The 21514-nt window shown below is 42.7% G+C and overlaps 1 protein-coding gene across 9 annotated transcripts in view; it reads left to right on the forward strand.

The window, feature by feature from the left end:
- Positions 1-21514, forward strand: part of ttll5 (tubulin tyrosine ligase-like family, member 5) — a 508510-nt gene that overhangs the window by 36634 nt on the left and 450362 nt on the right. For 8 of the 9 annotated variants that reach the window (XM_063045983.1, XM_063045976.1, XM_063045953.1 and 5 more), the window contains exons 2-3: positions 4352-4557; positions 21188-21294. In XM_063045983.1, coding sequence (XP_062902053.1) covers positions 4496-4557; positions 21188-21294 — 169 coding nt within the window. In that variant the 5' untranslated portion in view covers positions 4352-4495. The remainder of the gene's footprint in view (positions 1-4351; positions 4558-21187; positions 21295-21514) is intronic. The other variant, XM_063045964.1, reaches the window with a different exon arrangement.

Raw genomic sequence — 21514 nt, forward strand, 5'->3', positions numbered from 1 at the left:
ACTCAAAAACAGCAAAAAAGAGTAACCAGAATCCAGAAATACATGAAACATGAACTTCAAAGTCCCCAAAACAAGTCTACAGCCACGAGCTTTGCTGATTAATGCTTGCAACGTGGAACACAAGACTCCTGCACTTTCCTCTGTCAGAGCAGCAAGAGTCAAGTCAAGTCAAGTCAAGTCAAGTCAAGTCAAGTCACTTTTTATTGTCATTTCAACCATAACTGTTGATACAGAACATAGTAAAAATGAGACAACGTTTTCCAGGACCATGGTGCTACATGAAACAATACAAAAACTATACTGAACTACATAAGAAAAAACACAAAAACTACACTAAACTACAGTCCTATCCAGGACTGCATAAAGTGCACAAAACAGTGCAGGCACTACAATAAATAATAATAAATAATAAACAAGACAGTAGGCACAGTAGAGGGTATAGTAAGTTGGTGTCAAGCCAGGCTCTGGGTATTGAGGAGTCTGATAGCTTGGGGGAAGAAACTGTTACATAGTCTGGTCGTGAGAGCTCGAATGCTTCGGTGCCTTTTTCCAGATGGCAGGAGGGAGAAGAGTTTATATGAGGGGTGCGTGGGGTCCTTCACAATACTGTTAGCTTTGCGGGTGCAGCGTGTGGTGTAAGTGTCTGTAATAGCGGGAAGAGAGACCCCGATGATATTCTCAGCTGACCTCACTATCCGCTGCAGGGTCTTACGATCTGAGATGGTGCAATTTCTGAACCAGGCCGTGATACAGCTGGGCTTTCTTTGCTATGGAGCTGGTGTTGAGGGACCAGGTGAGATTCTCCGCCAGGTGAACACCAAGAAGTTCGTTGCTGTTAACGATCTCTACGGAGGAGTCATCGATGTTCAGCGGATAGTGGTCGCTCCATGTCCTCCTGAAGTCAACAACCATCTCTTTTGTTTTGTTCACATTCAGAGACAGGTTGTTAGCTCTGCACCAGTCCATTAGCCGCTGCACCTCCTCTCTGTATGATGACTCATCATTCTTGCTGATGAGACTCACCACGGTTGTGTCATCGGCGAACTTGATGAGACTGGTTGAACATAGGCAGGCAACATCAAATACCCACCTGTACTCTGCTCTCGTCTTTGTGACTTTAACCTTGCACAATTAGAGAGAAGCAATAGAGTCAGTCATTGCCTCACGCCTTACATCCAGGCTTCCAGGTCACTGGGCTGCACACTCTGCTCCCAAACTCCCTGAACTTCCTCAGACACAGCAAAGTGCTGGATTGCTCAATTAGCCCAAAAACACACCATCAAAATGTACTGTAAATCACAGGTTCCAATTGTGTGCAACTTTGTAGAAGATTGAAAGAGCGCTGAGGAAATTTATAAGGATGTTGCTAGGACTTAAGGACCTGAGTGATAGGGAAAGGTTGAATAAGTTAGGATTTTATTTCCCAGGATATAGAAGACAGAGGGGAAATTTGATAGAGGTATACATAATTATGAGAGGTATAGATAGGGTAAATGCAAGCAGGTTTTTCCACTGAGGTTGGGTGAGACTACAATTAGAGGTCATGGGTTAAGGGTGAAAGGTGAAATGTTTAAGGGGAACATTTTCACTCAGAAGGTGGTGAGGGTATGGAACAAACTGCAAGCGGAAGTGGTGGATGCAGGTTTCATTTCATCATTTAAGAGAAATTTGGATAGTATATGGATGGGAGGGGGATGGTGTGCTATGGTCTGGGTATCAGTTTCAAAGGTACATTTAATGTCAGAGAAATGTATAGAACATACATCCTGTAATTCTTTTTCTTCACAACCATCCACAAAAACAGAGGAGTGTTCCAAAGAATGAATGACAGTTAAGTGTTAGAACCCCAAAATCCCCCCCCAGCTCTCCCCCACACACAAGCAGCTACAAAGCGACGATCCCCTTCTCCTCCACCAGCAAAAAACATCAGCACATCGCACAAAGCACTCAAGTGTGCAGCAAAGCATCAATACAGATGCAATACCCCAAAGACTACTTGTTTACCCGGTAATTCAACATACCCCAGGCTCTCTCACTCCCTAATAAGGGAAAAAGGGGTATCCCCGTTTCACAGCGAGAGGGGAGACATAACAAAACAACTCACTGATTTATGATGTTAAAAGTCTGTTACGTCACTTTTTCCAAGCTCTGTGCCCAAAGAACTCGGGTCTCTGGGCACAAAGCCAGCTTGCTGCTTTCAATCTTCCGTGTACTCCCACGACACACCTGATTCCTGCAGAGGCACTGACCTCGAGTCCACCCGCCTCCAGAGCCACAAAATCCCGGAACACTGAAGATGTGCTAGTGTTCTGGGCTGCATCCTTGGTATGTCGAATAGCAGCCAGTTGCGAGACCCCGAGAGCGGGTCCCATTCCCGCTAAGCACAGAAGTCAGCATGTAACTCCGGGTCAGGATCTTCAGAAGAACCCTGAAAGGAAAAGTAGTTGATGGAAGATGAATGATTCAGCACTGATTAGGGAGCTGAAGGGCCTGTGTCTGTGCTGTCAGGTTCTATGACTCTGTTAGTTATCATTGAGGCCCTCCATTGGTCAGGATTGACTGCCGATGTTGTACTCTAGCTTACTATGTCGATACACAAGCCACTACATAAGCTAGGACAGTATGATATGGAGAGTAAGCTGCTGCCCATGCAGCTGATGTATCCAAAGGAATGGCAGGGACCAATACAGTTTGGTACCAACAGTGTCACAGGAGGTGCCAGTTAGCATTGAACTTTTGAACTTAAGCTCTGAATTTTACTCGGGGTTTATTTCCAAAGCTTTTCCCATGAGTGGGTATAGCCAAAAGGTAGCAGAGGTTTGAGATCAGAGTTTTCCTTCTTCTGGTTGGGCTGCCAACCATAGCTGATGAGCCCCATCTGCCTGAAGTAACTGGACTTAAGGTACCAGTAACCCATCTTTGTTCCTTCTCTTATCAGTAGAAACAGTTTCACCAGGCTTAGATGCTAGCCGCATGTGAAGGCCAGGAGCTGGACTTGTTTGTCAGAGGGTACTTGAGACGCACACCATTGTGAGCTTTTAAGAGATAGTGAGAGCTTATCCTCTCTAGCCCCCCCCCCCCCCACTCAACTAAACCCCAGCTATGACAACTTTAAGGGACTGATTAGTTATCTTGTTTACCGAACACAGAACAGTACTTTACAGGAACAGGCTTTTCGGTGCATGATGTGCGGAACTAATTAAAAGGTAGTTACATAGCTAACTAAGCAAATCTCTTCTGCTTACACAATGTCCATATCCCGCCATTCACTGCATGTTTATGTGCCTAACAAAGAGCCTTTTAGATGTCTGTATTGAATTTCTCTCCAATCCCACCCTTGACAGCACATTCTAGGCAATGCTTCCTCTAAGGTGTGCACATGTATGCACACACACATCTTTTGCCACTTGCGCACAAAGGAATTTAAACTGTGCACAAAAGGTTATCACCCTCTACCTTGTCGGCATGTTAAGTATATTTCACGATCGTACACAATCACATTTCCTTTTCCTGTTTCTGATGCGAAAGGTGTTGACAAGGTGGAGTTTACGATGATTTGTCTGCAGATTTTAGAACTGGCTTATTTATTCTGTTTTTAATGAAGAAATTATTGATTCACCATGTCAAATTCCAAAGAAGCAAGGGCGTGAAGCACATGAGGACTGCTAGTTAATTTAAAGTGGAATGGCATATTACCCTTCAAATAGCTTCAGGTTTACTTCCATTTAAAAATTCAGAGCGCACATATTGTTATCACTGGGCAAAAAATTGTACAGTACAAGATTTTTGCATGCACTGGTCATTAAAAATTAGAGGGAACATTGATTCCAGGCACCCATCACTCTCCGTGCAGAGGAAACAAAGTCTGCCCTGCATTTCTGCTTTGAACTTTCTCCTCTCACCATAAATGTATGCCCTCTAGTATTAGACATTTTGACCTCAATGATAAAGGTAACCAACTGTCTACTCATAATCTTATAAACCTCTCTCTCTCCTCAGCTGTCACCACTCCAGAGAAAACAACCCAAGTTTGTTCAACCTCTCCTTATAGCCTATCCCTTCTAATCCAGCAGCATTTTAAGAAACCTCTTTTGTACCACGTCCAAAGTCTTGACATCCTTCCTATAAAGGGGTGGCCAGAAGAGAATATGCAATCGAATCTAAAAAGAAATCCACAAAAGTTGGATTCTTAAAAATGTACAGGAGGCCAGTCAGAATTTGATAGTAAAGTACTGGTGAAGAGAACTTCAGTTGGTCCAGAGGAATTTGTAGAGAATGGGTCTGCAAGTGCGATAAGAACCAAACCATTGTCCCTGTGTTCATTCTTCATCTGAATTCAATGTTTTTCCAGTGAAGATGGTCCAATGGAGTTCCTGGAGATGAGTGGTCTGAAGTGGTGCAGGATGGACATGTTCATCTGGCGAAGAAGGTGACGTCTTCACTTGCGCTTGTGCATTGTATGTTGCTGATTGGTCTGGAGCCAAGCTAAGGAGAAATGCCTGCTGTAAGTCACGTTCCAGAGGATTCTCCTTCTTCCTCCGACGGGGAGGAGCATGAGTAAGTCAGGTTAAATCCCTTCATGATCTTATTTCTCTATGTCTGTATAACATTCTGCTGCTCTCAAACTTCTCAGATTCAAGGCATTTGCAGTCACTCTTCCCTTTGTTTTGCTGGTGGATTCAGTCCCAACACTTCTTGTTTCCTGCAGTTTTGTTCCATCTTTTGGCTTTTGAAAGGACACTGCATTGTGTTAGCTTGGCTCTCCCTTTCTGCCGTGATCTGAAAACTCCTGAAATATACAGGTCCAGGACATCTCGGATTGAGTCCTCAGCATTCTTAAGTGGGAGGGTGAGCAGTCAGAGGTGGTGATCCATATAGTCATAGAAAAGTATGGCACAGAAACAGGCCCCTCAGCCCATCTAATCTGTCCAAACTATTTAAACTGCCTACTCTAATCAACCTGCACGGATTATAGCCCTCCATACCCCTACCATTCATGTATCTATCCACACTTCTCCTAAACATTGAAATCGAACTTGTTTTCACCACTTGTGCTGGTAGTTCATTCTGCACCCTCAGGATCCTCTGAGTGAAGAAGTTTCCCCTTGTGTTCCCCTTAAGCTTTTCACCTTTCACCCTTAGTTCATGACCTCTGGTTGTACTCTCACCCAATCTCAGTGGAAAGAAACCTGCTTGCATTTTCCATATCTATACCCCTCATAATTTTGTGTACCTCTATCAAATCTCCTCTCAATTTTCTACGTTCTAAGGAATAAAGTCCTTAACTACTCAATCTTTCCTTATGATTTGAGTCCTCCAGTCCCAGCAACATCTTTGGATATTTTATCTGTGCTCTTTCAACCTTTTTAACATAGAACATAGAATAGTACAGCACAGTACAGGCCCTTCGCCCCCCCAGTGTTGTGCCGACCCTCAAATCCTGCCTCCCATATAACCGCCCCCCCCAGCTTAAATTCCTCCATATACCTGTCTAGTAGCCTCTTAAATTTCACTGGTGTATCTGCCTCCACCACTGACTCAGGCAGTGTATTCCACGCACCAACCACTCCCTGAGTAAAAAACCTTCCTCTAATATCCCCCTTGAATTTCCCACCCCTTACCTTAAAGCCATGTCACTTTGTATTGACCAGTGGTGCCCCGGGGAAGAGGCACTGGCTATCCACTCTATCTATTCCTCTTAATATCTTGTATACCTCTATCATGTCTCCTCTCACCCTCCTTCTCTCCAAAGAGTAAAGCCCTAGCTCCCTTAATCTCTGATCATAATGCATACTCTCTAAACCAGGCAGCATCCTGGTAAATCTCCTCTGTACCCTTTCCAATGCTTCCACATCCTTCCTGAGTGAGGTGACCAGAACTGGACACAGTACTCCAAGTGTGGCCTAACCAGAGTTTTAGAGAGCTGCATCATTACCTTGCGTCTCTTAAACTCTGTCCCTCGACTTATGAAAGCTAACACCCCATAAGCTTTCTTAACTACCCTATCTATCTGTGAGGCAACTTTCAGGGATCTGTGGACATGTACCCCCAGATCCCTCTGCTCCTCCAAACTACCAAGTATCCTGCCACTTACTTTGTACTCTGCCTTGGAGTTTGTCCTTCCAAAGTATACCACCTCACATTTGTCCGGGTTGAACTCCATTTGCCACTTCTCAGCCCACTCCTGCAACCCACCTGGCCAAACTTCCCTGGATCCCATACCTTCTGACTTTCTGAATAGGCCTACCATGTGGAACCTTGTCAAATGCCTTACTAAAATCCATATAGATCACATCTATTGCACTACCCTCATCTATATGCCTGGTCACCTCCTCAAGGAACTTCATCAGTCTTGTTAGACACGATCTGCCCTTCACAAAGCCATGCTGACTGTCCCTGATCAGACCATGATTCTCTAAATGCCCAGAGATCCTATCTCTGAGAATCTTTTCCAACAGCTTTCCCACCACAGACGTAAGGCTCACGGGTCTATAATTACCCGGACTATCCCTACTATCTTTTTTGATCAAGGTGCACAACGTTCACCTCCCTTCAATCCTCTGGTACCATTCCCGTAGACAATGAGGACATAAAGATCCTAGCCAGAGGCTCAGCAATCTCTTCTCTCACCTCGTGGAGCAGCCTGGGGAATATTCCGTCAGGCCCCGGGGTCTTATCCGTCCTAATGTATTTTAACAACTCCAACACCTCCTCTCCCTTAATATCAACATACTGCAGAACATCAACCTCACTCATATTGTCCTCACCGTCATCAAGTTCCCTCTCATTGGTGAATACCGAAGAGAAGTATTCATTGAGGATCTCGCTCACTTCCACAGCCTCCAGGCACATCTTCCCACCTGTATCTCTAATCGGTCCTACCTTCACTCCTGTCATCCTTTTGTTCTTCACATAATTGAAGAATGCCTTGGGGTTTTCCTTTACCCTACTCACCAAGGCCGTCTCATGCCCCGTGCTTGCTCTCCTCAGCCCCTTCTTAAGCTCCTTTCTTGCTACCCTATATTCCTCAAAAAACCTTTCTGATCCTTGCTTCCTAAAGCTCATGTATGCTGCCTTGTTCCATCTGACTAGATTTTTTCATATCTTTTCTGTAGGTAGGTGACCAGAACTGCACGCAATACTCCAAATTAGGCCTCACAACTTCACTGTAACATCCCATTTCCTATACTCAGTACTTTGATTTATGAATGTCGATGTGCCAAAAGCTTTCTTTACTACCTGTGACGCCACTTTCAATAAATTTTTGATCTGTATTCCCCTTTCCCTTTGTTCTGCCACCCTCCTCAATGCCCTACTGTTCACTTTGTAAGACCTACCCTGGTTGGTCTTACCAAAGTGCAACACCTCGCATTTGTCTGCTTTAAATTCCATCTGCCATTTTTAGCCCATTTTTTCAGCTGGTCCAGATCCTTGATAGCTATGATAGCCTCCTTCGCTGTCCACTACACCCTAATTTGCAAATTTGCTGATCCAGTTAAACACATTATCATCTAGATCATTGGTATAGATGACAAACAACAACAGACCCAGCACCAGTCCCTGCGACATTCCACTAGTCACAGGCCTTCAGTCAGAGATGCAGCCATCTACTACCACTCTCTGGTTTCTCCCACAAAGCCATGGTATAATCCAATGTTGAATAATCTTGAATGACGAGCTACTGAACATTTTTGACCAACCTCCCATGTGGGACCTTGTCAAATGCCTTGCTGAAGTCCGTGTAGACAACATCCACTACCTTGCCTTCATTCACTTTCCTGGTAACTTTTTCAACAAACTCTATTTGGTTAGGCAAGACAGACCACACAAGAAGCCATGTTAACTACCCTTAATCAGTCCGTGTCTATCCAAATACTTATGTATCTGGTCTATTAGAATACCTTCCAATAACTTTCCCACGACTAATGTTGGACTCAGAGGCTTATAATTTCCTGTTTATCTTTAGAGCCTTTCTTTAACGTTGGAACAACATTGGCTACACTCCAATCCCCTGGTAGCTCAGCTGTCGCCAAGGATTATTTGCTTATCTCTGATAGGGCCCCTGTAATCTCTGCACTTGCCTCCCGCAGGGTCTGAGGGAGCGCCTTGTCAGGCTCCTGTGAATTATCCACCCTAATTTGCCTCAGGAAGCAAACATCTCCTCCTCTGTAATCTGTGTCGGGCCCATGAAGTTGATGCACTTTACCTTATTTCTATAGACTTTGTGTCCATCTCCTGAGTAAATACTGATACAAAAAATTCATTGAAGATTTCCACTATCTCTTTTGGCTCCAAACATGGTTGACCATTCTGATCTTCCAATTTTGTCCCGTGTAATCCTTTTGCTCTTAACATATCAGTAGAACCCCTTCTCCTTCCCCTTGTCTGCGAGAGCAGCTTCATGCCTTCTTTTAGCCCTCCTGATTTCTTTTTGAGTGTTTTCTTGCATTTCTTCTACTCCATAAGCACTTCATTTGTTCTTACCTGCCAATACCTGCCAAGAACTTCTTTTCTTTTTTCTTAACCAGGGCCTCAATATCGCTTGAAAACCAAGGTTCCCTACATGTGTTATCTTTACTGTTTATTCTGACAGGCACATAAAATCTTTGTACTCTCAAAAAATTCACTTTTGGAGGCCTCCTTTTACCAAATATACCTTTTCCTGAAAACAGCCTGTTCCAATCTACATTTGCCGGATCCCTTTTGATACCATGAAAACTAGCCTTTCACCAATTTAGAATCTCAAACCGCAGGTCTTTTTGCATATTTAGTTTGGAACTAATGGCATTCTGATCACTAGATGCAAATTGCTGCTCTACACAAACTTCTGTCACCTACCTGTCTTATTCCCTAATAGTAGTTCAAGTATCCCACACTCTCTTGTTGGGACTTCTACGTACTGATAAAGGAAACTTTCCTGAACACACTTGACAAACTCTATCCTATCACTCCTTTTATAGTATGGGAATCCCAATCAAAATGTGGAAAGTTAAAATCACCTACTATAACAACTAGTGTTTCTTGCAATAGTCTGCAATCTCTTCAAATTTGTTCCCCTAATCTCTTGGACTGTTGGGTGGTGCCAATGACATAGGTAGGAAGAGGGACGAAGTTCTGCAAATTGAGTTCAGGGAGTTAGGTGCCAAATTTAAGGGCAGGACCTCCAGGGTTGTGTTCTCCAGATTGCTACCTGTGCCACATGCTAGTGAGGCCAGAAATAAGAAGTTTAACACATAGCTAAGGAGATGGTGCAGGAGATAGAGCTTCAGATTTTTGGGTCATTGGGCTTTCTTCCAGGGAAGCTGGGACTTATACAGAAGAGATGGTTTACACCTATACTGGAGGGGGGACTAGTATTCTAGCAGGAAAGTTTGCTCGTACTACATGGGGTGGGGGTGCAGGGTTTAAACTAGAGTTGCAGGGCGATGGGAACCAGAGTGTCAGAACAGATAGTAGGTTGTGGAGATAGATGTTGTTAAGAGCTCAGGAAAAGTCAGGAAGCTAAAGGTTGAGAATGGTTGTGCATTCTTCAGTACAAGAAGTGTTATAGGAAAGGCAGATGAGCTCAGGGCATGGATCAACACCTGGATTTATGATTTTGTAGCAATTATTGAGACGTGGTTGCTGGAGGATCAGGGCTGACGGTTCAATATTCTGAGATCCCGTCATTTTATATGTAATAGAGTGAGAGGGATTAAAGGGAGAATGGTGGTGTTACTAGACAGGGACAATGTCACAGAAGTGCTCAGTCTGGACAGACTGGAGAACTTGTCTAGTGGGGCTTCATGGGTGGAACTGAGGAATATGACCACATTAATGAAGCTATATTATAGACCACCCAACAGTCCGTGGGATTCAGAGGAATGGTAGATGATTTTAACTTTCCACATATTGACTGGGACTCCCATACTAATAAAGGACTAGATGGGATAGTTTTGTCAAATGTTTTCAGGAAAGTTTTCCATCATCAGTACATAGAAGTTCCAACAAGAGAGTGTGTGATACCAGATCTCCTATTGGGGACTGAGACAGGGCAAATGACAGATGTTTGTGTAGGGGAGCACTTTGCATTTAGTGATCATAATACAATTAGTTTCAAGGTAATTATGGAAAAGGATAGGTCTGCTCCTTGGTCTAAGATTCTCAATTGGAGATAGGCCAATTTTGATGGTATCAGAAAGGATCTGGCAAGTGTGAATTGGGATGGGCTCTTTTCTGGCAAAGGTGTACTTAGTAAACGTGAGGCCTTCAAAAATGAAATTTTGAGCGTGTAATGCTTATACGTGCCTGTCAGAATATAAGGCAAGCATAACAGGTTTAGGGTAACTTCATTTTCAAGAGATATTGAAGCCGTGGTTAAGAAAAAAAAAGGGAGGTGTATTGCAGGTATAAACAAGTGAGAACAAATGGAGTACTTGAGGTGAAAAAGAAATGCAAAAGAATGCTTGAGAAAAAAAATCAGGAAGGTTAAAAGAAGGCATGGGATTGGTTTAGCAGACAAGGTGAAGGAGAATCCAAAGATTCTCAGATATGTGAAAAGCAAAATGATTACAAAGACAAAAATGGCCCTCTGGGAGGTCAGAATGGTGATTTATGCATGGGGTCAAAAGGAATAGATTACAGATACAGTGTCTATGAAAGTGAAGCAAAGCAGCTGTGAGGTCATGGACCCTATACAGATTATACAGATGAGGCAAATCAGGGTGGACAAATCCCCAAGGCCTGACGAAGTGTTCCTTTAGACCTTGTGGGAGGCAAGTTCAGAAATTGCAGGGGCCATAGTGGTGATAAGTATTTTTTTTTAGATTAGATCACTCAGTCCTCGTTTATTGTCATTTAGAAATGCATGCATTAAAAAATGATACAATATTCCTCCAGAAAGATATCACAGAAACACAGGACAAACCAAGACTAACTGACAAAACCACATAATTATAACATATAGTTACAACAGTGCAAAGCAATACTGTAATTTGATAAAGAGCAGACCATGGGCACGGCAAAAAAAGTTTCAAGTCCCGATAGCCCCATCATCTCACGCAGACGGAAGCGCCGCAAACTTGCCGATGCATTGGAGCACCCGACCGCAGCAGACTCTGAGTCCGTCTGAAAACTTCGAGCCTCCGACCAGCCCTCCGACACCGAGCACCAAGCACCATCTCTGCCGAGTGCTTCAACCCCGTCCTGGCTGCCGAGCAACAAGCAAAGCTGAGGACTTGGGGCCTTCCCCTCCGGAGATTCTGGATCACACAGTAGCAGTGGTGGCGAAACAGGCATTTCAGAAGTTTCACCAGATGTTCCGCCATACTCTCACGTCTGTCTCCATCAAATCATGATTGTGCACGACATCTTACTTGACAAATAACAGATATCATTCACCGGAGAGGCTGCTGCAAGCTGCGTTGCACCGCCATCTTCTCCTTCTTCCACTCACCTTCGAGGAGAAGATATTTAAATCATCCTTAGCGACAGGTGAGGTACCAGAGGATTGGAGGATAGGTAATGTTGTTCTTTTGTTTAAGAAAGGCTCTAAGAATAAACCAGGAAATGACAGGCCGGTGAGCCTGAGATCAGTAGTGGGAAAGTTATTCAAAGGTATTGTAAAGGACTGGATATATGAGTATTTGGATAGACAAAGACTGATTAGGGATAGTCAGCATGGTTTTGTAGGTTGTGTCTAACAATCTCGGATTTTTTTTGAGGAGTACTATGAAGTTGATAGGCAAGGCAGTAGAATCAGAATCAGGTTTAATATCACTGGCATATGTCGTGAAATTTGTTGTTATTTGGCATCAGTAGATTGCAATACATAATAAAAACTGTAACTTACAGTAAGTATGTGTGTTTAAAAAGTTAAGTAGTGCAAAAAGAGAAAAAATAACTAGTGAGTTGGTGTTAATGGTTTCAATGTCATTCAGAAATCTGATGGCAAAGGGGAAGAAGCTAATCCTGAATCGTTGAGTGTGTGCTTTTAGCTCCTGTATCTTCTCCGTGATGGTAGAAAGGAGAAGAGGGTGTGTCCTGGGTGATGGGGGTCCTTAATGATGGATGCTATCTTTTTAACGGCATCATTCCTTGAGGATGTCCTGGATGCTGAGAAGGCTGGTGCTCATGATGGAGCTGACTGAGTTTACAACTTTTGGCAGCTTATTTCGATTCTTTGCAGTAGTTGTCATCTGAAAATTTGAAGATGGCATTTGAGCTGTGCTTAGCCACACACTCATGAGTATAGAGAGAGTAGAGTAGTGGGCTAAGCGCACATTCTTGAGGTGCACCAGTGTTGATTATTAGCAAGTTGCAAATGTTATTTCTGATCTGCACAGACTGTCATCTTACAGTGAGGAAATCAAGGATCCTGTTGCAGAGGAGGTACAGATGCCCAGGTTTTGGAGCTTTTTGATCAGGAACTGTAGGAATGATTATGTTAAACACTGAGCTGTAGTTAATAAACAGCAGCCTGAAGTATTAGTATTATCCAGTGATCTCATCTGCTGTAGACCGATTGTGGTGATAAGCAAATTGCAGTGGGTCCAGGTCCTTGCTCAGACAGGAGTTGATTGTAGCATAACCAAACTCTCAAATTGTTTCATCACCATAGATGTGAGTGCTACTGGATGCTAGTTGTTAAGGCACTTCATCCTTCTCTTCTTGGGTACTGGTATGATTGTTGCCCTTTTGAAGCAGGTGGGAACTTCGGACTGTAGAAATGAGAGATTGAAATGTCTTTGAACACACACACACACACACACACACACACACACATATCAACACCGGTTGGTTGGCACAGGTTTTCAGAGCCCTGCCAGGTACAGTATACCATCGCGTCCTGTTGCCTTGCAAGGGTTCACCCTCTTGAAAGACGTTTTGACATTGGCCTCCGAGACAGAGATCACAGTCACCAGATGCTTCGGCTGTAGTTTTATTCTTCCTTTCAAAGTGGGCATAAAAGGCTTTGAGCTTATCTGGAAGTGAAGCATCACAGCCTGACATGACATTAGGTTTCACTTCGTCGGAAGTAATGGCCTACAAACACTGCCCCAGTTGATGTGTATCCAATTCCACCTCTGATTTCAATCAGAACTGTTTTTTTTTTCTCTTGAGATGGTCCTCTGTCAGTCATACTTGACTTTCTTGTATAGTCCTGGTTCACCAGACTTGAATGCCACAGATCTAGCCTTTAGCAGACAGTGAATCTTCTGGTTCTCCATGGATTTTGATTCAGATATATACGGTATGTTTTCGAAGGCACACACTTATCCACACAGGTTTTAATGAAGTCAGTGATAACTGTGGCGTATTCATTCAGACTCGAATATAAATCCCTGAATTCAGTCCAGTCCGTTGACTTAAAGCAGTCCTGTAAGCACTCCTGCACCTCCGTTGTCCATACCGTTTTGGTCCTCACAACTTATGATGTGGTCTTCAGTTGCTGCCTATATTCAGGGAGTAGAAGTACAGCCAGGTGATCAGACTTTCCAAAGTGTTGTTATGGGGTGGCACAGTAAGCACTCTTTCTTTTCTTTTTCAATCTTTTTATTAATTTTGAAGTATAGAAACAAAACATAGCAACAATACAAGTAGTAGGAGATATATTGTTACACTTAGGAAAAGTAATTATAAAATCAAATAGTGTAAGTTAACAAAACTCCCAATCATGTAGAACTGACAACGGATAATACAAATCAAAAAAAAAGAAAAAAAATCATGAAAAAGAAAAAAAAAACAAAGCCAAAAAAAAAAACAAACCCCATCCCCAAAGAAAAACAAAATTATTCAACTAAACTAAAAGACTTGGGCAAAACTAACAACTTAAAAATGGAAAAGAAGAAAACCTTAGTGTCGACGACTCCATTCCCCTCCAACAACAGTACAGAGAGATAAAACAAGTTTGGAAATGATCAAATTACATCAAATGAAAATGCTGAATGAATGGCCTCCAAGTTTTTTCAAACTTAATGGAAGGGTCATAAACTGCACTTCTAATTTTCTCCAAATTCAAACACACCATAGTTTGTGAAAACCAATGAAATACCTTAGGAGGGTTAATCTTTCCAATTCAACAAAATGGACCTTCTAGCCATTAAAGTAAGAAATGCAATTATCCTTCTTGATGAAGAGGTTAAATTATTTAAGTCTATCATTGGTAGTCCAAAGATAGCAGTAATTGGATAAGGTTGTAAGTCTATGTTTAGGACCGTTGAAATAATACCAAAAATATCTTTCCAATATTTCTCCAACAAGGGACATGACCAAAACATGTGGGTTAAAGAAGCTATCTCGGAATGACATTTGTCCCATATTGGATTAATATAAGAGTAATAACGAGATAGTTTATCTTTGGACATATGAGCCCTATGCACTACTTTAAACTGTATCAACCTGTGCTTAGCGCATACAGAGGATGAATTCACCAACTGAAGAATTTTTTCCCATTTTTCAGTCGGTATATTAATCTCAAGTTCTCTTTCCCAGTCAGCTTTAATTTTATTAGAAGCATCAGGACATAAATTCATAATTATATTATATATAATTGCTACTACACTTTTCTGAGAGAGATTTAAATCTAAGATTTTTTCCAAAATGTCCATTGGATATGGGTGTGGAAAATTAGGGGAAACAGTAATTAAAAAGTTTCTAATCTGTAAATATCTAAAAAAGTGAGATCTGGGTAAATTATATTTATTAGAGAGTTGATCAAAAGACATAAAACAATTATCCAAAAATAAATCGCGAACAGATATTATACCTTTGGTTTTCCAATCAAAGTAAGCTTGATAAGCACTCTTAATGGTAGTATAATAGTGGTCTTGTGTGTTGGCTCCTCTGGCTCCACACGTGATATGTTGGTGATAATTATTTAGGGACTTTTTTAACCTGGCTGGTTAAAATCCCCCAGAAGATGGGGAAGGCACCAGAGTATGCTGTTTCATGCCTGTTAATCATGTCACTCATTTTGTCAGAGCCTATTTGACATGGGCCTGAGGTGGAATGTACACCGTGACCAAATTGATGTTGTCTACGTGGACTTCAGCAAGGCATTTGACAAGTGTCTGCATTGGAGGTTGGTCAAAAAGGTTCAGTTGCATGGCATTTAAGATGAGGTAGTAAACTGGATTAAACATTAGCTTCGTGGGTGAAGCCAGAGGGTGGTAGTAGAAGGTTGCTTCTCTGACTGGAGGCCTGTGACTAGTGGAATGTTGCAGGGATTGGTGGTGTTGTTTGTCATCTATATCAATGACCTAGGTGATAATGTAGTTAACTAAATCAGCAAATTTGCGGTTGACACCAAGATTGGGGGTATAGTGAACAGTGAGAAAGACTAACAAAGCTTGCAGTGGGATCTGGACCAGTTGGAGAAATGGGCTGAGATGTGGTAGATGGAATTTAACGCCGACAATTGTGAGATGTTGCACTTTTGGGAGGACCGACCAGGGTAGGTCTTACATAATGAGTGGTTGGGCACTAAAGAGTGTGATAGAACGAAAGGATCTGGGAATACAGGTCCATAATTCATTGAAAGTGGTGTCACACTTAGATTCAGTTGTAAAGAAAACTTCTGGCACATTGTCCTTCATAGATTAAAATATTGAGTGTAGGAGTCGGGACTGGAGGACCTAAATTATAAGGGGGGATTGAATAGGTTATAACTTTATTCCCTAGAACGTAGAAGATTGAGGGGAAATTTGATGGAGGTATACAACATTATGAGGAGTATAGCTAGGGTAAATGCAAGTAGGCTTTATCCACTGGGGTTGGGTGAGACTACAACTAGAGGTCATGGGTTAAAGGTGAAATGTTCAAGGGGAACATGAAGGGAAACTACTTCACTGAGGGTGGTGAGAGTGTGGAACAGGCTGCCAGTGCAAGTGGTGGAAATGATTTTGATTCGAACATTTAAGAAAAGTTTGGAAAGCCACATAGCTGGGAGGGGTATGGAGGGTTATGGTCTGGGTGCAGGTCAATGGGACTAGCCAGTTTAAATGGTTTGACACAGACTAGGTAGGCCAAAGGGCCTATTTCTGTGCTGTAGTTTTCTATGACTCTATGAACAAATGTTGTTCTGTTATTTTCCAGTTCGTGTAACTTGGATGAATCTTTGGCATAAATCACAGTATAAGGGAAGTCTGTGAGACAATTTAATCCGCCCTTGTAATCTACCGTGCATAATAGACATTTTTATGTCTCACCCATCAGTGCACCATTTTAAGAGGACTATCTTAACAATGCAGTTGTGGAGGAGTTTATTTGTCACATAAGACCAAAAGATGTAGGAGCAGAATTAGACCATTTGGCCCATTGAGTCTGCTTTGCCATTTCTTTATGGCTGATCCATTTTTCCTCTGAGCTCCAATCTGCTGCCTTCTCCCCATATCCTTTCATGTCCTGACCAATCAAGAATCTATTAACTTCCGCCTTAAATATATATTTAAGACTTGGCCTCCACAGCAGCCTGTGGCAACGAATTCCACAGATTCACCACTCTCTGGCTAAAGAAATTCCTACTGATCTCTGTTCTAAAAGGACACCGCTCTATTCTGAGGCTGTGTCCTTTGGTCTTAGACGCTCCTACCATAGGAAACATCCTCTCCACGTCTACTCTACCAAGGCCTTCGTAATGACTTTTTTGTTGCTTTCTGTTGGTACTGAAAAATTTACTAATCCTTTAACTTCCCACTAATTTTTACTCTATTAAATGTCCTCACTTTGGCTTTTATGTTGGCTTTGATTTTCCTTTTTAGCCACGGTTGTGTCATCTTGCCTTTAGGATATATCTTCCTCTTTGGGATGTATATATCCTGTGCCTTCTGAATTACTTCCAGAAATTCCAGCCGTTGCTGTTCTGCTGTTATCCCTGCCAGTGTTGTGTTCCAGTCAATTTTGGCCAACTCCTCTCTCATGCCTCCGGAATTCCCTTTACTCCTCTGTAATACTGATACATCTGACTTTAGATTCTCCTTCTCAAAATTCAGGCTGATTTCATTCATGGTACAATCACTTGTCTTTTAGAGTTCTTTTACCTTATGCTCTCTAATCAATTCTGGTTCATTGTAAAACATTGTGCACAGTGTGCAACAAAGAAACCCCGTGCATACAGTGAAATGCATCATTTTGCATCAATGACCAACACAGTCTAAGGATTGTGCTGGGTGCTGGCCGCAAGTGTCACCATACTTCGGGCACCAACCTAGCATGCCTGCAACACACCAACCCTAACCTGTATCTCTCTGGGTTGCGGGAGGAAGCTAGAGCACCTGGAGGAAAACCATGTGGTTATGGGGAAACCGTACAAACTCCTTACAGGCAATGGCAGGAATCGAACCCCCATTGATTTGGTGGTGCAGTAAAGTGATTGCACTAACTTGGGTATTAGAAAAATGCAGTAATATGTAAGATTTTTTTTACGATGTTCACCTCAGTACGATGTGAAATAAGTCACAGAAAGAACATTGAAACAGCCTTAATTTTTTTTCTAAGTTTACTTAATTTTAACAACTATTGAGGAAGTTAATAAGTTTCAAGATTCCTTCAAAAATCTAACATAACCTTTACCCCGCAAACGCGAGGAAATCTGCAAATGCTGGAATGTCAAGCAACGCACATAAAAGTTGCTGGTGAACGCAGCAGGCCAGGCAGCATCTTTAGAAAGAGGTACAGTCGACGTTTCGGGCTGAGACCCTTCGTCAGGACTACTGAAAGAAGAGCTAGTAAGAGATTTGAAAGTGGGGGGGGGAGGGGGAGATCCGAATTGATAGGAGAAGACGGGAGGGGGAGGGATGGAGCCAAGAGCTGGACAGTTGATTGGCAAAAGGGATATGAGAGGATCATGGGACAGGAGGCTTAGGGAGAAAGAAAAGGGGGAGGGGGGAAAGCCCAGAGGATGGGCAAGGGGTAAAGTGAGAGGGACCTAACCAGTGGGACCAGACCTAACCAGTTCCCCTCTACCACCACTCTGCTCCGTCTAGTGGAATTAGTCCTTACTCTTAATAATTTCTCCTTTGGCTCCTCCCACTTCCTCCAAACTAAAGGTGGAGCCATGGGCACCCGTATGGGTCCCAGCTATGCCTGCCTTTTTGTTGGCTTTGTGGAACAATCTATGTTCTGTACCTATTCTGGTATTTGTCCCTCACTTTTCCTTCGCTACATCGACAACTGCATTGGCGCTGCTTCCTGCATGCATGCTGAGCTCATTGACTTCAGTAACTTTGCCTCCAACTTTCACCCTGCCCTGAAGTTTACCTGGTCCATTTCCGACACCTCCCTCCCCTTTCTAGATCTTTCTGTCTCTATCTCTGGAGACAGCTTATTTACTGATGTCTACTATAAGCCTACTGACTCTCACAGCTATCTGGACTATTCCTCTTCTCACCTTCTCTTGCAAAACTGCCATCCCCTTCTCGCAATTTCTCCGTCTCTGCCCCACCTGCTCTCAGGATGAGGCTTTTCATTCCAGGACGAGGGAGATGTCTTCCTTTTTTAAAGAAAGGGGCTTCCTTTCCTCCACCATCAACTCTGCTCTCAAACGCATCTCCCCCATTTCACGCACATCTGCTCTCACTCCATCCTCCCACCACCCCACTAGGAATTGGGTTCCCCTTGTCCTCACCTACCACCCCACCAGCCTCCGGGTCCAACATATAGTTCTCCGTAACTTCCGCCACCTCCAACAGGATCCCACCACTAAGCACATCTTTCCCTCACCTCCAACAGGATCCCACCACTAAGCACATCTTTCCCTCCCCTCCCTCTCTACTTTCCGCAGGGATCGCTCCCGATGCGACTCCCTTGTCCATTTGTCCCCCCCATCCCTCCGCACTGGCACTTATCCTTGTAAGCGGAACAAGTGCTACACATGGCCTTACACTTCCTCCCTCACTACCATTCAGGGCCCCAGACAGTCCTTCCAGGTGAGGTGACACTTCACCTGTGAGTCGGCTGGGGTGATATACTGCGTCCGGTGCTCCCGATGCGGCCTTCTATATATTGGTGAGACTCGACGCAGATTGGGAGATTGTTTCGCTGAACACCTATGCTCTGTCCGCCAGAGAAAGCAGGATCTCCCAGTGGCCACACATTTTAATTCTACGTCCCATTCCCATTCTGATATGTCTATCCATGGCCTCCTCTACTGTAAGGATGAAGCCACACTCGGGTTGGAGGAACAACACCTTATATTCCGTCTGGGTAGCCTCCAATCTGATGGCATGAACATTGACTTCTCAAATTTCTGCTAATGCCCCACCTCCCCCTCGTACACCATCTGTTATTTATTTATTTATATACACACATTCTTTTTCTCTCTCTCCTTTTTCTCCCTTTGTCCCTCTCACTATACCCCTTGCCCATCCTCTGGGCTCTCCCCCCCCTTTTCTTTCTCCCTGGGCCTCCTGTCCCTCTCATATCCCTTTTGCCAATCAACTGTCCAGCTCTTGGCTGCATCCCTCCTCCTCCTGTCTTGTCCTATCATTTCGGATCTCCCCCGCACCCCCCAACTTTCAAATCTCTTACTAGCTCTTCTTTCAGTTAGTTCTGACAAAGAGTCTCGGCCTGAAACATCGACTGTTCCTCTTTTTAGAGATGTTGCCTGGCCTGCTGCGTTCACCAGCAACTTTTATGTGTGTTGCATAACCTTTACCGTAGTAGTTTTCCATCCCCTGGTGGTACCAGCCTGTACCTTCTAATATCTTGCAAAGTATGGCCTAGGTACATAATTTAGAAACAGAGACAACATGTCTATAAGGAGGAAAGCATTCTTCACTAATAGCTAATCTCAAGGATGTGCATCTATGCAGGCTAACAAGGTGATGCCATTTGGTTTTACAAACTTCCATGTTGTGTTATACATGTTGGCATATACCAAGGATGAATGAAATTTAACTCTTTCCTTGCATTTAAATTATGCTAGCTAGAGGAGTCTGAACGATAAATTGCTGTTTCCATTGATATAGCTCTGGTCTGCTAAAGTGTGATTGTATTGGGTTTGCTGATTGCAAAGTTCTAAACTTGTATGAAGATCTTAAGCCCTATTTGGTATAGATAGCTATGGGTGCCCTCACTAAGGGGAAATTATACTGTAACTACCCAATCTACGAAAAGGAGTTTACTTCCCTCTTTGTCCTCCACAGTGAGTTTAGCTGCCAATACCAACTATTTGAGCTTACTTCCATGGAGATACTTCCAGCTAACAATGTAGTTTAAACACAGTTCATTTACTTTTAGTGATGCACATTAAAATCGAAACATTTTTAAGACACATTTAAAACTCACATCAGATTTGTATCTTACAAAAGACTTCCAAATTACGAATCGTTTTTAAAACTTAAAGGATTTTCAAAACAGAGGTACAGTTCCTATGAGCTGAAAAGACATACCCACAAACCAGAGACAAACCAATCATCTGTTGCAGAAATCGAAGGCAGAGGGATAGATTCTAGTTTACCTTATGTTTCTGTCATTCTTTTTGATGTTCAAGGATCATTCCTAAAAAACCTGAACTGCTCTGTACATTTAAACTGTTTCTCTGCCGATCTAATATTTTTTCAGATACCTTTTAATACAAGCGGTCTCAATGCTTCTGGAGACAGAGGTCCCAAGTATTGACAATTAATGCTGTGAAGCTGACTCTTTTGACCTTCCAACTATTAACAGATTAGCAGTTTGATATGCTGAATGATAATATTCTTTTCTGCAAGTTTAATTTAACTAAATGACTTAACAAGCATGTTCTAGTTTGAAACAAACCAAATTAAAATATTCCACTACAACTGTTGAGCAATAAGCTCAGAAGCTGTGGCACTGGTGAGTCTGTTCTGTAGATAGCATTTGTTTGCAATGCTGTCTTTAACTTCAAACTGTTCACTGCTTTCCATTTTTATCATGAACTGAAGACTGGCTCCCGTTTATGACAAGAAGTTAAAGAAAGAATATTAGTTGGAAATTCAACTTATTTGAAAACAACACCTTGACCTTTAGTAGAGTCAGCTGATGTGTTTAGAAAGCTGAACTTGGCAAAAAAGAAAGGCCCCCAGGACAGTGAATATCCATCAAAGAAGTTTAAAGATCATGGAAAAAGGACAGATAATATTAAAAATAAAAATCCATTATGTGTTGAGGGCCTCCTGTATTGTTTCTAAGGAGTGGAATTGAAGCTGTTCCATGATACATTTCTAAAGCGACATTCATGTTGCAGGGAACACCCGTGTCTTCGGTGGGCAGGCGCCAATGGAACGGTACCTACCTTGGTTTTCTATGCAGATGGTATTGTGACCGAAGATAGCAGCTTGCGCTTAATTGGAGGTATGTAAACCTTTCCGTGAGGACCATTTTTCAGTGCGGAATAGTGTGAGAGGCTGCTTTCATCCCGTTCCACCTGTCTTATAAACATTCTTCAGAGGAAGCTCTAGAGTTGTGCATTCACTTTTTGCTATGTTTTATTGACAATGTGAGTGTAGACTGTTTTTTAATCAGTCAAACCAATTAAACAATGTTACAGGTTGTGAGTCTTATTATTTCATAG

The sequence above is a fragment of the Mobula hypostoma genome, chromosome 1 (assembly GCF_963921235.1).
Source record: "Mobula hypostoma chromosome 1, sMobHyp1.1, whole genome shotgun sequence".
Taxonomy (NCBI): Eukaryota; Metazoa; Chordata; class Chondrichthyes; order Myliobatiformes; family Myliobatidae; genus Mobula; species Mobula hypostoma.